Source organism: Xenopus laevis, chromosome 1L (genome assembly GCF_017654675.1).
Source record: "Xenopus laevis strain J_2021 chromosome 1L, Xenopus_laevis_v10.1, whole genome shotgun sequence".
Lineage (NCBI taxonomy): Eukaryota > Metazoa > Chordata > Amphibia > Anura > Pipidae > Xenopus > Xenopus laevis.
In genome coordinates this window covers 42,561,583-42,579,041 of record NC_054371.1, presented here as the reverse complement: position 1 = coordinate 42,579,041, position 17,459 = coordinate 42,561,583, and the positions used below count along the sequence as shown (strand labels likewise).

At 38.5% G+C, this 17,459-nt stretch overlaps 1 protein-coding gene across 4 annotated transcripts in view; it reads right to left on the bottom strand.

Annotated features, from left to right (window-relative positions):
• The window catches only part of cracd.L (capping protein inhibiting regulator of actin dynamics L homeolog), a 98,640-nt gene that overhangs the window by 9,381 nt on the left and 71,800 nt on the right, over window positions 1-17,459 (bottom strand). For 3 of the 4 annotated variants that reach the window (XM_041588992.1, XM_041588998.1, XM_018230066.2), the window contains 3 exons: window positions 10,372-10,507; window positions 6,140-6,307; window positions 1,633-1,701 (listed from right to left, as the gene is read on the bottom strand). In XM_041588992.1, the coding sequence (XP_041444926.1) occupies window positions 1,633-1,701; window positions 6,140-6,307; window positions 10,372-10,491 (357 nt within the window). In that variant the 5' untranslated portion in view covers window positions 10,492-10,507. The remainder of the gene's footprint in view (window positions 1-1,632; window positions 1,702-6,139; window positions 6,308-10,371; window positions 10,508-17,459) is intronic. The other variant, XM_041589006.1, reaches the window with a different exon arrangement.

Genomic DNA, 17,459 nt, shown 5'->3' with positions numbered 1-17,459 from the left:
GCCAATCACAGCCCTTATTTGGCTCGCCAGGAGGGTTTTGCATGCCTGTTTTGCTCCCCAACTGTTTTTATGTTTGAATTTGGCTCACGGTTAACAAAGGTTAGAGATTTCATGTTTAATTTGAAAAGGACTTTTATTATCCAGATTTCTGTGTCTGGGTGGCAGGTCCACTTTAAGTCTAGTAAAAAAAAATAACTGATACATTAAAGCCGTGGTTCACATTTAAGTTAACCTTTAGTATGTTATAGAATGGCTAATTCTAAGCAACTTTTCAATTGGTCTTTTTTATTTATAGTTTTTTCATTATTTTCCAGTTATCCAATTAATTTCCAGCTTTCAAATGGAAGTCACTGACCCCATCTAAAAAACAAATGCTCTGTAAGGCTAAAAATGTATTATGATTGCTACTTTTTATTGCTCATATTTCTATTTAGGCCTCTCCTATTGATATTCCAGTCTCTTATTCATATCAGTGCATGGTTGGTAGGGTAACTTGTTTCCTAGCAACCAGTTTCCTGATATTGGAAATTATAGAACTGCTGAATAAAAAAGATAACGCAAAAACCAGAATTAATAATGAAAACCAATTGCAAATTGTCTAAGAATATCACTCTCTACAATACATCATACTAAAAGTTAACTTGAAGGCAGACAACCTCTTTAAATAAACCCAATAGAATTGCTTTGCATTCTAATAAGGATTAATTCATTAATATATGTAGTTAAGATCAAGTACAAGCTACTGTTTTATTATTACCGAGAAAAAGGAAATCATTTTTAAAAATTACAATTATTAGCTTCAAATGGGAGTCTATGAAAGATGGACTTCCTTGAGGGAACACCTGCCAGACTGATTCACAGTGTTCTGATATTGTCTATGTTAAAGGGATACTGTCATGGGAAAAAATGTAATTAGTGCTACTCCAGCAGAATTCTGCACTGAAATCCATTTCTCAAAAGAGCAAACAGATTTTTTTATATTCAATTTTGAAATCGGACATGGGGCTAGACATTTTGTCAATTTCCCAGCTGCCCCAAGTCATGTGACTTGTGCTCTGATAAACTTCAATCACTCTTTACTGCTGTACTGCAAGTTAGAGGGATATCACCCCCTCCCTTTTTCCCCCCAGCAGCCAAACAAAAGAACAATGGGAAGGTAACCAGATAGCAGCTCCCTAACACAAGATAACAGCTGCCTGGTAGATCTAAGAACAACACTCAATAGTAAAAACCCATGTCCCACTGAGACACATTCAGTTACATTGAGAAGGAAAAACAGCAGCTTGCCAGAAAGCATTTCTCTCCTAAAGTGCAGGCACAAGTCACATGACCAGGGGCAGCTGGAAAATTGACAAAATGTCTAGCCCCATGTCAGATTTCAAAATTGAATATTAAAAAATCTGTTTGCTCTTTTGAGAAATGGATTTCAGTGCAGAATTCTGCTGGAGTAGCACTATTAACTGATGCATTTTGAAAAAAAACATGTTTTCCGATGACAGGATCCCTTTAAGGAAATGTCTTGTTGATGTACATCTGCTCCATGAAGGGCTGCATCCCAATAAAGCACATTTGAGGAGTGTAAAACATTATTTTGGCAATACTTCAGCTCTAATATAAACAAATATATCTTACCTTCTCCTCTGCTTTATGTTCTAGTTCAATAATGGTCATGGAGCTGAAAGAACCGGGTGATCCTGTGAGCTATTTAAAAAAAATTAAACAGAAAAGAAAAACGTCAAAATATTGTGCTTATTAGGAGAATCGGTTATCTTGTTATACATGATTCACACACAGTTTCAGTGTCGGACTGGGACAGCAGGGGCCCACCCAAAAACCTTTCACTAGGGGCCCACCAAGTAATCTTAGAATAGGGGCCCACTCTCAGTAATATTATAATTCCTCTCCTCACTCAACCTCTATTCTCCTAGTCTGTTTTCTTTACATACTATAATCTATCATTCCATCTATTTAGCCTCTTTGTTCTTATAGAAATAGGGAATGGCTATGAAATAGGCCAAATGTTTAGCAGCATGAGGGCCCACTGACATCTCCACTTTTCCTGATATCCCAGTGGGCCAGTCCGACACCTCACAGTTTATTTGGAAAGCAAAGTCCAGATGCAATGGGGCAGTAGGACGACATGCTGACATGAAACACCAACCTAGTAGTCACTGTAGATGTATGAATCACAAACAATTTTTGTTTGTGACTTTATTTTGTGTTTTGTTTCCCAGGTATGGGATCCATTATGTGGAAACCCGTTATCCCGAAAGCCCTGAATTACAGACAGACTGTCTCCCACAGACTCCATTTTATCCAAATGTTTTAGTTTTTCCTCTGTAGTAATAAAGCAGTTTTCTACTTGATCCCAAATAAGATATAATTAATCCTTATTGGCAAAACCAGCCTATTGGGTTTAGTTTTCTAGTAGACTTAAGGTATCCAAGGTTCCAGAAAACCCCAGATCCCGAGCATTCTGGCTAACAGGTCCCATACCTGTACAAGAAAGCATTTTTAGTTGGATATTGACACAAATGAAAATGTGTCCATGTCATCCCAGGACCAACAGCAATGAATGTCCCTGGAACACACAGGATGCTGGTAGTATACATGAAATTAACACTGCATTGAAAGAGTTCTGGTCTCAATCATTATACGTGAAATTGACACTACAATGTTTATGGATTTGCTGATTAATGACAACCCGAATAAGCTCCGCTCAGCTCCTCATGGCTCAATGCCCTGTGTTTAGAGCAGGTGGTAGGGACAGGACCCCATTGCACACAGCACCTCTCTATTATAATGAACCCCTATAACAATGAGGGTCTCATCTGCAGAAGTCTGAACCCCACTGTGCTTTGTGATTCTGTGATTTTACTTGTCCTGGTGAGCAGTGATGATGAAGCTGCATACTCACAGATGTACCAACATACAGGAGGAGGCCAACCAAATCAGAAATGACACCTCGAGTGTATGGGTGTGTATGGGTGCAAGCAGTGTCAGACTGGGACACCAGGAAAAAACCTGGTGGGCACTGGCCTTTATGGGCCCCTCTTCTACAGCCGGCTCCCATGCCCAGACTCGATAGCAGAAAATTAAGAAGGTGGCCAGGAGGGGAACACGGAGGGGTGGTATGTGGGGAAGGGGCTAGCTTGGATGAAGGCCCTTCAGTTTGCACAGAGGGCCCTTAAAGGAGAAGGAAAGCTACCAAAGCAGTTTATTACCAATAGATTAGCCACAATAGTGCAAGCTATACCACTATATTTATTCTGTAGAATGCTTTGCCATACCCGAGTAGATAGCTCTAGAAGCTCTCTCTGTTTGTTTTTGATAGCAGCTGCCATATTAGCTTGGTGTGACATCACTTCCTGCCTGAAGGGGGGGGAAATGGAGGGGGAGATGGAGTCCTGGCCCTGGAGGTTTAAGCTGAAGGCAGGAAGTCTGATACAGAAGTCCATGAGTATACAATAGAAGGAAACAAATGCTGTGTTTAGTTTGACAGAGGAGCATTACTTTGAGGGGTTACAGGTGTAATTATATAGGCCTTTCTGATAAAGCTTACTTAGTAACTTTTCCTTCTCCTTTAAAGTTGTAGTCCCATTGGGCCCTGGATTCTCCAGTCCAACCGTGGGTGCAAGTATAAAATCATCACTGTCACAGGGATCTTTTACTTTCAGGCTTGTACAGCAGCACTGAGACAATTTAAAAAAAAACCTTTTGGGGTTATGGTGTCCTTCAAGTAAACTAACAAAGCCCTGTTTGCAGACAATGTGTATTTTTCCTCCTAGTAGTTAATCTGAAGGGCTTTCAGGGGCAGCATTTTACTGTACAGTAACCAGCTCCAGGAGAGTGAGGGATATTTTTACACTGATCTAATAAAACCTCCAAAATATCAGCTGTGGCAGCATGAGATCTGCAGGCCATCCCTGGCTTATGACTGTTAAGGCCTGTTCCTTGGCTAAGGTCCTTTAATTCGGTGCCCTACAGAAAGTGTTTCCATAGATACGGTGCCCACACATTCTCAGGAGCTGAACACATTTGACTGAAAGGTTTCTGAGGCAGCTGGAAATGGAAATACTTATTATTAAACTGGCTCATAAACAGAGGCAGTACCAGGAGGTTAGCAATTAGGAAACCCCCAACTTTAGGGGAAAACCCATCAGCTATAGTTAAAAGATAAGTAAACCTTTAAAACAAAAAATGTGAAATGGAGGAGAGTGCTATTCTAACCACTTTTGTCATTTCTATTTAGATTCTAAGCCATTTAGGGAAATATGTGCTGTTAATACGCTAATCAGTTTCTAACCATGATCCAGTCGAGGCGTTTGTAAGAAGAAAGAAAGAGAGAGGTTTCTGATGTTTTTCCTAACCAGAGGAACAGCAGAGCAGTCCTTATAAAGCAGGGATCCCCAACCTTTAGAACTCGTGAGCAACATTCAGAAGTAAAAGGAGTTGGGGAACAACACTAGCATGAAAACTGTTCCTGGGTGCCAAATAAGTGCCTGTGATTGGCCATTTAGTAGCCCCTATGTGGATTGTCAACCTACATTGAGGCTCTGTTTAGCAGTACACCTGGTTTTTATGCAACCAAAACTTTCCTCCAAGCCTGGAATTCAAAAATAAGCACCTGCTTTGAGGCCACTAGGAGCAACATCCAAGGGGTTGGAGAGCAACATGTTACTCACGAGCTACTGGTTGGGGATCACTGTTATAAAGGAACAGTAACACCAAAAAATAAAGTGCTTTTAAAGTAATTAAAATACAATGCACTGTTTCCCTACACTGGTAAAACGGCTTCCTTCAGAAACACTACTAAAGTTTAAATAAACAAGGTGCTGTGTAGCCATGGGCTCAGGTTACATAGCAGATAACAGATGCATTCTGCAGAATACCATTGTTTTCTATTACAGAGCTTATCTGTTATCTGCTAAGAAACCTGTGCCTTTTCTACTTTTTTCAACTTAAATGGCTGCCCCCATGGCTACACAGCATCTTGTTTATATAAACTATAGTAGTCTTTTTAAAGCAAACACATCATTTTTACCAATGCAGGACAACACTAAATTATATTTTAATTACTTTAAATTGTGTTTTTTTTGGTGTTAATGTTCCTTTAATGAAATATTGAATGTAAATAAACATATAAATAGCACTCTCTTTAAACTACAACTCCCAGCACTTCTGACAGCCTTCAGCTGTAGCTGCATTCCAACAACATGCTCTTAAAGAACAAGTACCACCAAAAAAATGGAAGTGTTTTAGAGTAAATAAAATATAATGTACAGTGTCCCTGTACTGGTAAAACCGGGGAGCTTGCTTCAGAAAGACTACTATAGTTTATATAAATAAGCTGCTGTGTAGCCATAAGTGCAGCCAATCAAGAATAGGCACAGGTTACATAGACGATAAGCTCTATAGAATACAATGGTGAATCTTTTGTGGTGGATTCAGCATACCTCCCAACTGTCCCTTTTTCGGAGGGACAGTCCCTCTTTTGACAGCTCAACCCGCAGTCCCTCGTTTGTACTGGAAAGTCCCTATTTTCTATGCACTGAACAGCCAGAAAAAGAAACAAAGTTTCTCACTTAATTGGCTTTTAGCAGAAAGCACAGAACAGCTAACAGGTGCAAATAAGATACTTTGTAACAATTTTGAGACAAACAGTTTAGATAAGGAGAAATATTTTCAAACTTTCATAACCTGCCAAATTTTGTAAAATGAACATGGTAATTAGGAGGTGTGGCCACAGAAAGGGGCGTGGTCAAAACATTTTGCTGTTCTACGTGTGAAAAACATTTTTGTCCCTCTTTTTACTTCTAAAATGTTGGGAGGTATGGATTCAGTATTTGGACAAAACCAGGAAAAAAATGTATTTGATGCATCACTATTATTTATGTAGTGCTGAAAAAAAGTTGCAGTGCATTACAGAAACTACACATCATTTAAATTAGCCCCTGGTTCCTAGTTACAATCTAGCAAATGTACATCCGCTGTGGCCCAGTGGTGTAACTACTGTCCAGGGAGGGTGCCAAATTATACACAATGGTTTATGTCAGTGCAAGGATCACCCCTGGAATACCCTAAAGAAGGGCTTTACATTACATAGTACATTTCCTTTTTTAATTATTTAAAAGTTTACCACGGTAGCAGACTTTTGTTGCACTTCTTTGTCCTGTTCATCTCCGATCTCCATGGGGCTGATGTGAGAGCTGTTCATTTCTCCTGTGCTTGTTCCCAAACCTTGCATTCTCTTTCGCGATATACTGTCTGGATTCACGCCAAAACGGATATTTCCCGATAACTGTTGCTAATATCAGACACAAAAATGTATATTACATATATGTATATACATAATATAGGAAATATTAGATATGTTTTACTGTATATTGGAAAGTTGTTCAGCATTACCTTTACTTTCATGACAATCTAATAGCAATCTAGTTAACGGGGGCTGTTCACATCTAAGTAAACATTTAGAATGTTATAAGATAACCAATTCTATGCAACCTTTCAATTGGTCTTCTTTATTTTTTTTGAACATTTTTTATATTTCCAACTATTTGGCTTCTTCTGACTTCTTCAGCTCTCAAAAGGGGGGCAATGACCTCATCTAACACAAATGCTCTGTAAGGCTACAAATTTAGTGTTATTGAGATTTTTTATTACTTATATTGCTTTTCCAGTCTCTTATGCAAAGAAATGCATGGTTGCTAGGGTAATTGTATCCCTAGCAACCAGGTTTCTGAAACTGCAAACTGGAGAACTGCTGAATAAAAAGCGAAATAACTCAAAAACCACAAATAATGGAAATTTAACTAATTACACGTTGTCTCAGAACATCATACTAAAAGTTAACTCAAAGGTGAACAACCCTTTTAAGGCAGTTAAAATGAAGATTATATTAATACCGTCTAACAGGGGTGTACTGGGGGTGATAGCATTTGGTACATCATGCATACGAGGCTTCCTGAGACTGTGATACAATAACATGGTTCCCACAGAAACAGAGCAGGCATATCTTCTATTAACAAAGTCTTGTGCCAGAGCAAATATAGATCAACTGCCAAGTTCTAGCTTCTCATGACTGTCAGTTGTGAATGGGTTAAGGCTTAATAACTGCCATTCTCTTGCATTCTGATAACCCCTATTTGCAGATAATGTTTCCCCTTGAAGTCAGTGTGAAGGACATCTACACTGAGCACAGTGATCAAATAAAACCCCTGTAGAGGTTTTATATGTTGTTGTTCTGTATACCCTGCCCCTCATCAGCACCTCTGGCTATAGGCCTGAAACACGAGGACCTCTGTTCCCCCAATGAATGACACTCCCCTCCCTAAAACTTCAAAGCTTTCCCACTCCCTTACACAGGTGTCTAAGTAACAAGCTGTAGGTGAATTAACTAAAAGGAATAGGGCAGGAAAATCTTGCTGACATAGAGAATGGCCAGCAAAGGAAAATCACTGTAAGTATGGTTTCATTTTCCTTTTTATCCTGGTCATCTCCATGTCAGCTACGTATGGGTTAGAGACAGTCTGGGGTCTTCTGACCCCAAACAGAAGACAATCCCCTTCCAAAAACTTCAAAGCCTTCCCACTCCTACACACAGATGTCTACGTAAGGGCTCTTACACACGGACGGTTTTTCCTGCGATTCCCTGCGTTGCACTTTCTTCCGTTCAGCCGGAGGGGAGCGCAGGAGTAAAGCACTCAATTATTGTGAAGGGGGCTGTACTCACACAGACGCATGTAAGGGCCAAACGCAGGTGGGATGCAGCATGTTGCATTTCACCTGCGTTCAGCACATAAATGCGTCTGTGTGAGTACAGCCCCCTTCACAATAATTGAGTGCGTTTACTCCTGCGCTGCAGGGGAGCGCAGGAAAAACCGCCCGTGTGTTAGAGGCCTAACAAGCTGCCAGGTGAATTAACTAAAAGGAATAGGGCAGAAAAAACTTGCTGACATAGAGAATGGCCAGGAAAGGTTTGATTTTCCTTTTTACCCTGGCCATCTCCATGTCAGCTACGTGTGGGATGTACCCAAGCAAACCCATTGGGAGGGTACTATAAGTAAATGCTATCAAGGATTGCTGAAAACTTAAAACACCTGTATAAGAGAGTGGGAAGGCTTTAAAGTTTTTGGAAGGGGAGTGTCTTCTGTCTGGGGTAAAAGGGGAGGAGCTAACCCATTCGTAGCTGACCTGATATATGCTATAAATGTTTTAGGTTTTATCCATACTAAATTTGCATATCCCACTATTCACTCTAAGTACATTGCTCCTGGCATAATTTTATAGTGATTTAGGATCTGTGGGCGGGATTTACTTTAACACTGGCAATCCTATGTAGACGTAGCTGTATGCCGTCTATACATATACCATAAGTACAAATAGTGCAGGATTGCACACCTGCCCCCAGGCCCTGGATAGAATGTTCTTCAAATGATAATGTGGTGAACTGTAAGTTCTACTGTAACTTAAACTGCTTGTGTTCAAACCAGGATTCTCTTTTTTCCTTTTTATGTTTAAACTGCAAAATTAATGAAGGCAACAAGAATTTTAACGCTGCCTGTATGCACTGGTTGTTATAGAGCATAGCTGGATATTGTCTCCAATTAAAGGGACTGTTAAATGAAGCTTTTTTTATGATGTAGACATTGACATTCTTAGGGGCCCATTTACTTAGTTCGAGTGAAGGAATAGAATAAAAAAAACTTTGAATTTCAAATGTTTTTTTTGGCTACTTCGACCATCGAATTGGCTACTTCGACCTTCGACTACGACTTCGACTTCGAATGGAACGATTCGAACTAAAAATCGTTTGACTATTTGACCATTCGATAGTCGAAGTACTGTCTCTTTAAAAAAAAACTTCGACCCACTAGTTTGCCACCTAAAACCTACCGAAGTCAATGTTAGCCTATGGGGAAGGTCCCCATAGGCTTTGGAACAATTTATAGGTCTAAGAAAAATCGTTCGATCAATGGATTAAAATCCTTCGAATCGAACGATTTGAAGGATTTAATCGTTTGATCGAACGATTTTTCATTCGACCGTTCGATCAAACTATTTGCGGTAAACCGATTTGCGGTAAATCCTTCGACTTCGATATTCGAAGTCGAAGGATTTCAATTCAGCAGTCGAATATCGATGGTTAATTAACCCTCGATATTCAACCATAAGTAAATTTGCCCCCTAGACAATATCCAATTGGTTCTTTGTTTTTTTTTTTTTTTTTTTGTGGTTTTTCAGTTATTTAGCTCAGTTTTCAGCAGCTCTTCAGTATGGTATTTTTCCATCTATCTGGTTGCTAGGGTCTTATTTACCCTATTAACCAGACAGCAGTTTGAATGAAAAAAATTGAATATGAATAGTAGGGGGACTGAATAGGAGTTAAGTAACAAAATGTATCAACAGCAATAAAATTGAAGCCTTACAGAGCAATAGGTGCTGGGGTCAGTGACCCCCATTTGAAAGCGGGAATGAATCAGAAGATAAATCATTCAAAAACTAAATAAATAATGAAGACCGGTTGCTAGACATAGGACATTCTATAACATACTAAAAGTTAACTTAAAGGTGAACTAACCCCTCTGCACACGCATGTGGAACACTGGAGTTTTCTGGACTCTGCCCAATAAATACATCTTCTCCTGATTGTGGCAATATAATAAGAGCTTTCTGATAGTTTAATTGCATTTACATCTGTTTATCAACACATGTTCCCCTGTCTGGACTATGATCAGCATTTTACAGTCCCAAATACCAAGTGCAGTAGTAAACACTCTATCAAGATGGACGGGGACAGATTTCAGAGGTCTGTATGTACATTGCTCTTATATAACAACCTGGAAGTCCAACAAAATTGTTTTCTATAGACAAGGACTAGTTTATGCTAATGCACAGAGGGAATTTCCATGAGGCCTGGGAAGATGATACATACTGTAGATAAATGTACATAATGTGAACAAGGTTGTTATATATTTCCAATACACATATATACCCTTCCAGCCGTGGTTAAACTGAAACTGTCAGTACCTGAGAGGGGATGTAGTAAAACCACGGCTTGATGGGTATAGGTTGGGCGTCTCATATTTTTCTAATATTTTACCCCACACTTTGTAGAAGGTAAGTCTATAAACACTTTCCAGCAATTGTTGCCCCTTTTTGTTGGGACAGTCCTGAATGAATGCCCTGTAAGCATTAAGAATAAGGCACTATTTCTATATTTATTTGCCAAGAAAATCATCGTCCCCTGGTTTTGGTGGAGGTGGGAAGTTGGGGGCAGATATTTTGCTGAGGCTAGATAATTTCTAGTTATGGCAATGAAAATAACAGATTTAAATGGGCTTTAGGTGTGTTTTTCTCACCACTTACCCGGAGAGCCTTTACATTTCCAACAAGGTACTCTTGGGATATTGCCTGAATACTGTGCTCCTCTTCTCCTTGCTCTGCTGGCATGAAAATGCTATCATGGGAAAAACACCTTGTTCCCATACTATGGCTGAGGAACCTGCAATGGAAATGGGAAAGCATTATAATACCTGCCAGATGATCATACCTTAGTCCTGCCTCTAGTTCTGGTCATATGTTAATGATGACCTGTTTCCATTATGAGCATGGCATTTCTTCAAAATAAAATAGTAATGTACAACACTATATCCTATACAGTAGGACTAATATTAACAACATTTCTGACTCATGAAATCCGCATTTGCAAATATAGGATGCACCAAATGTCAGAAATAGCTGAGGATTCGTCCAAATCCAAAACTTTTTGGCATATCAGATTAAGCCAAATTTAAAAGCCTGGCTGAACCGGCCCCTTAAAATGAAGCGACGTTAGATCATGTTATTATGTAAATTGCCTATTTTGCCCAATGAATTATGCTAATGTGCATATTCAAATTAGGCTAGAATTCAGTGTGGAATTTGTCCAGATCTTTTGTGGAAGATTCTGTATTTGGTGTACCCTGTAATATAGTCACCAGAGCCGGAAGTAACCCAGTATACAGCTGTACATATAGCTAATGCATATCAGGGGAATCTGTTTATTCACCTTAAAATTAACGTAAAGCATAATGTAGACAATTTGCACTTTATATTTTATTTATTTTGGTTTTTAAACAGTCCCTCCTCCCCAGCCACTAACGCTGCACCTCCCGGCCCTCACTGTGTACTGCTATTTTAAATTTATGAGAGAGACTGGGGAGAGGTACTGTGATGTTGCAGACCCTGTGATCTGGGACCCCTGTTGTCTGGTCCACCACCCACGACCACAAGGTCTGCTGTATAGGTAGTTATACCACTGGTTGCTTCTGCAGATAGCATTTGAACAGCTGGAGCTCTGGAGAGAAAGAAGCAGAATTGGAACACAAATATTTTAAACACCATACATTAAGGGGAAGATTTATCAAGGGTTGAATAGTAAATTTGAATTTTCTATGTCAAAATTCACACCTTCAAATTTGAATCCCCCTATTTGAATACAAATTTGAATGTAAGATTTAATCGCGCCTCGACTATGGAAACAATACTAATTCGAATATTCGCCACCTAAAACCTGCCGAGTTCATGTAGAAGTCAATGGCAGGGGTCCGTTGAGTCATTTGGAGATGTTAATAGTCTTCCTGACATTCTAGTTTTTTTTTTCAGGAGAAATACGAATCGAATATGATTCTAATTTTCAGGTCGAAACCGTTGGATCAAGTATTAGACATTCAAATTTTTTCTTAAATAACCTCCCAGTTGAATTGTGAGTATATTCAAATTAAGAAAAATCACATGAATTTGAAATTCAGCCTTTGATAAATGGGCCTCTAAAAAAATCTAAACCAATTGAAAAGTTACTAAGATGGGACCTTCTCTTACAGTACCTTTCTTACTGAATAGGCCCTTATGGCTTTCACCTTCTTTGACCTACTGTGTGGCTCTCGACAATCCCATTTAGGGTCATGGTTTTTTCCATATAATTCCAGATGTCTTGCAGCTCAATATTATTTGATATTGTAGCTTTATGGGAAACTCATCTGGGTTTGAAATATCCACAAATCTTTGCAACATTTACAATTGTTAAAAAGTAAAGAGGAATTGAGGTGGCTATCAGATTATTTTATTTGAACCTTAAAGTAGATATTTGTTATTATCAGGTTCCATATCCAAATATGATTGGAAAGGTCCAATAATCTCTGCCACTTCGACATCTTCTAAAAACAATTTCTCCATGACTCTTCTTTAACTGACACTTGAAGATTCCTTTATCTGGATAAACAAGTTTATATTTTTTAATTCAGTGACCAATGACTTGTATCGATTACATTGACATATCTCGTGCAGTCCTTCCTAATAATAATACGAAGACTAGCATTGATCCAGTTTTATGGTCTGATCCTGCTACTGTTCAGGTATCTTAGTATATTCCTGATAAGCTTGCTGGCAGGCATTCTTGGCCTTTAAATGAAGATGCTATTGAGAACTATTGGGTTGATAATCCGACTTTCTATGAATAGGATTTGGGCAGTTCATAAAGCTATTATCTGAGTTACTTTCATTAGTATAGCTTCTCTTAAAAAGGAAAGAACACCTTAAAGTGGACCCGTCACCGAAACAAATTATTCAAAATCTTATTTTATCACATTAGTCAAGCAAAATGAACTTTAATTACACTATATAAATTATTTGAATCTTGTTTCCATCAGTCTGGGAAGTCATAATTATAACAAGCAGGCAGGAGCCATTTTGTGGACACTGTTATTAAGATAAGCCTTGTATCGTCTCAGAATCTTGTTTGTGCACCAGAATGGGGGACCTGATGTCCATTCCCATGCCCTGGTTACACAATTAAATGGTTAAGAGAACTGAGGGAATGTGGGGAGAGCTGTGACGTAGGAAGTGCTGAATGGAAAGTGAAAGTAATTGTCTGCCCCGCCTCTATGCCTAGGCATAGAGGCGGGGCAGACAATATTTGATTGACAGCTGAGATTTTTAAATGAGTTTACAACAGCTATGAATGCTTTAATAAAAAATAGAAATTGGATTTCATGTTTAATTTGAAAAGGACTTTTATTATACAGATTTTTGTGTCTGGGTGATGGGTCGACTTTAAACAAGAATTTGCATTAGAAAAAGATATTTATGATTTCGAACAGCTACAAAACACACTCCCAGTGCAAGTACTTTTGGATGATATTGTAGAGACTCGAAAACTAAAATCTTTTTTTTATAAAAAAACCAGATGAATCCCTTTGGTGTACTCAATATAAATATTTTCACCTTAAACCTATCGGGTTTTCTAGCCAGAAAACTCTGACAAAATGGAGGGGTTCACCCTTTGATGGAAAGTTGATTAAAACCCCTACTGACATTGGGCCCAATTTTAAAAGTTCTGAACAAGTTTATATTCCTCGTAGTACTTTTAGTACTTTAGTGTAAATCCTGTTGATAAGGATGGTTTTTTTAGATAGTAAATCATTTATATTGAACCCTTATTTCTCCCATTAGTGTTGAGGAAATAGAGCTAGCTATTCACCAGTTGAAAAAGAATTCTAGCCCAGGGTCAGGCAGTTTTACTCCTGCCATGACCTCCTACTACCCCATGTACAAGTTTTATTTAATAAAATACTCCATGGCCATGTTCCTCTGCACGAGCTGATGGGCGAATTTGTCCCGTTTCGTCCAAAAATTTGAGAATTTCCCGCAAAATTTGCAAAACGGCGGAAAATTAGTGAAAAATCATGAAATTCAAAGGTTTTTACTAAAAAATCATGAAATTTGAAGGATGTCACTCAAAAATCGAGACATTTGAACGTTTTCACGAAAAAATCGTGAAAACCGGAAATTAACGCCGGCAAATTTTCACCGGCGAATTTTCACAGGGTATTTGCTAATTTATTAGCTGGCACCGAATCACTGGAATTCGCCGCAAATTCGTGCCAGGTGAATTTATTCACCCATCACAAGTTACTTGCTAATACCAAAGAAGGATTAAACTATAGTTCTTGTAAATACTTGACAATTGTCCAAGATCTTGGCAGGCAATTGACAGATTCATTAATATCATAGAAGATGGTAACATTTTAAGATAACTCTCAGTGATTATTGGATTACAGTGGAGGACACAGGTCCATGATGTTCCTATCAGCGCAGATACACGCAGGAACAGATCCCCAGCCCTGTGTGCCATTAAACTTAAACTAGTAAACATGTTTTGGATCTTCCCACCAACACATCTTCTTGTCTCTAGTTTCTGGGTAGTCTTGCAGATGACTTATTTAACTGTACATAAACCATTGAAACCCACTTTACCATCTGCCTTTTTATCACTACCTTATTCTAGACCAATTCAACAAGGAAAACTCACTGCAGCACATTGGGTAATTTGGATAATAGCATTGCATTAATTGGCTCTATAAGGCTTAACCATATACAGTCAATTCATTTTTATTAGCTCTCTTAGATGACAATCTTGAAGATCATAGCAATATTTGGTCTCCCTGGATATATTCTGTATTGTAAAATCCTCTTGCATGCATTTTTTACTGTAGCCCACTAATATTTCCAATTAATGTGCCCAATTTTTATCAGCCCGGACCACTGCTTTGCATCTATGTAACCTAGTTTCTTTTTCTTTTGTTCCTTTTTTGGTTTTCTTTTTGTCTAATATTCATGTTATATACTGAAAAGATTTGATTGCAAGTTGCAACACTTATTTTTGATCTATGCTAGGGACATTGCTTTATGTGGGCAATTGCTTGCTATCTTAAAGGGCAAATCAACCCAAAAATAAAAATTTGCCTAATAAAGAAAAACCTAATTCTAAGTAACTTTCCAATATACACTTATTCAAAACTGTGCTTTTAAAGTTATTTGTAAAAGCAATTGCTATTGAAAGCAGCATTTTCTTAACTCCTGCTTGTTACTTTTTTTAATGTTGCAAAAGTCTTAGTTCCCCAGCAAAGACAGGTCTGTTAATCAGCTGCCTTGTCTTACATTGTATCAACAGTCTAAACCATCAGGACAGAGAAATGACCAGACAAACACTTCTTTCAATAGCAATACATATACAAATAACTTAAAAACCATAGACAATTTGTAATGAATTTATAATGGAAAGTTGCTTAGACTTAGGGATGCACCGAATCCACTATTTTGGATTCGGCCGAACCCCCGAATCCTTTGTGAAAGATTCGGCTTTATACCGAACCGAATCCGAACCCTAATTTGCATATGCAAATTAGGGGTGGAGAAGGGAACATTTTTTTACTTCCTTGTTTTGTGACAAAAAGTCACGCAATTTCCCTCCCCCAACCCTAATTTGCATATGCAAATTAGGATCCGGATTCTGAATCCGAATCCTGCTGAAAAAGGCCGAATCCTGGCCGAATCCTGAACCAAATCCTGGATTCGGTGCATCCCTACTTAGAATTATGTTTTCTTTTATTAGACAAAATTATCGTTTGGGTTGACATTAAGATTGCTAAGAACAGGACATTCTGTGACAAGGTGCACTACTCTTTGTCAAGAATAGCCAAAATTCTTTGCTGCAAAAGAGGGTTTTGGTTAGAGCACACTGGGGAGCCCTTAAAAGAAGTTAAGGTGCAATTTGATGTCAGAACCTTTGCCAACATGTTGCTACAAACAGTAAAGGAAATGTAAGAAATGGCATTAACAGAAAAAACTTGGAAATGAGAACAAAATTGGAGTACAAGGTTGAGAAAATGATTGTACCCATTGTCGAAGTAAGAAAATAAGTGTTAAAATTTGCAATCTGTTGGCCCACATTTATTCTCTTTTGTCCCACCAAAATTGTGTTTTGTATGGTGTCCTTATTCTGCATTTGCTGCACAGCTGTCTGCATGGAAGTTACGAGCAAAAAAAAAAGAGGAACTGCTGACAAAAACTGGACTTGGTAACTCACGTGTGGATATTCCTTTATCTGTAATAGCAGCCGTTTCAATCATAATATTAGCATCCATGACATGAATCTCGTGCCCTTCCAGCTGCTGAGTCACAAAAGCCATAATCAATTGGGATTCCATTTGCTTCATACCAGAGATGCGCAGTTAATAAACAGCACAAGAGATTAGTGTGGCCAGCTGGTTGGGCTCAGATACTGCACAGAAATACATTGATTACAAAGTATGTATGAGTGCTTTCATCTGTCTTGAAGAGGAAAAAATTCCCAATGAAAGGTAAAAAAACTGCAGCCTGGAAATGCATTACTGTGGGTGGGAACACTAGAGGTTAGAAGTAAACTGAGCTTTTTGTGCAAATACTAGTTCTACACCCTCAGTGGCTTTAGTAGACTTGACCTGCTGCAGAACAGAAAGAAAACATGATGCCTAAAATACCTGTAGGCTACTTGCACGTAGAAAATGTGTTACAATGGACTCCTTGCATCAGTGATTCTCAAATTGTGGGGTGACCCACTATAAGGTCCCAGAGTCTTGGCTGGGGGAGCCAAGGGTAAAGGTCAATTATTAATTTGTCAATTAAAATGACAAAGGTCAATTTAGGACATTTTTGCTATTAGTTGCTACTGTAACTGCTCCTAGAAGCTGAGGTTAAAGGAATTGTTCAGTGTAAAAATAAAAACTGGGTACTTTGCTGTGCAAAGTAAAAAAAATGTTTCTAATATAGTTAGTTAGCCAAAAATGTTATGTATAAAGGCTGGAGTGACTGGATATGTAACATAATAGACAGAACACTACTTCCTGCTTTGCAGCTCTCTTGGTTTCCACTGATTGGTTCCAGGCAGTAACCAATCAGAGACTTGAGGGGGGCCACATGGGTCATATCTGTTGCTTTTGAATCTGAGCTGAATGCTTAGGATCAATTGCAAACTCCCTGAACAGATATGTCCCATGTGGCCCCCCTTCAAGACACTAACTAACTCAGAGTTAGAGAGCTGAAAAGCAGGAAGTAGTGTTCTGTTCTGTTACACATCCAGTCACTCCAGTCTTTATACATTACATTTTTGGCTAAATAACTATATTAGAAACATTTTTTATTTTGCACAGCCTATCAGCCAGTTTTTATTTTTATACTGAACTGTTCCTTTAAAGGTTTTGGGGGGTGATTTAGGGGAGATTTTTTATTTGTTGTCCTAAACATTACCGAATGGCTGAAACATTGAGATATATATATATATTTATGCATATATCTGCAACCTTGTTATTAACTAAGAAAGAAAAGCCTGAGAACTGTTTGCTTTTCGCTTCTGTTTTTTGCTGCTGCTGACCTTGGCCTACTTACTGGCCACAACCTTTTCTGTTGGTGACCAAACCCTCTGTATAGATATTTTTTTAGGTGTCCCATGTTGTTGGAGGTTTTGCAGAAGATTGCTACTCATACCGGTAAGGCTTTCAGTGACAGCTACCTGAAGAAAACCATACAGGTAGGTTTCTAGTTCTCTAACCACTAGAACAACTTAATGCTGATGGTATTCTTTTAAAAGGAATGTCTTT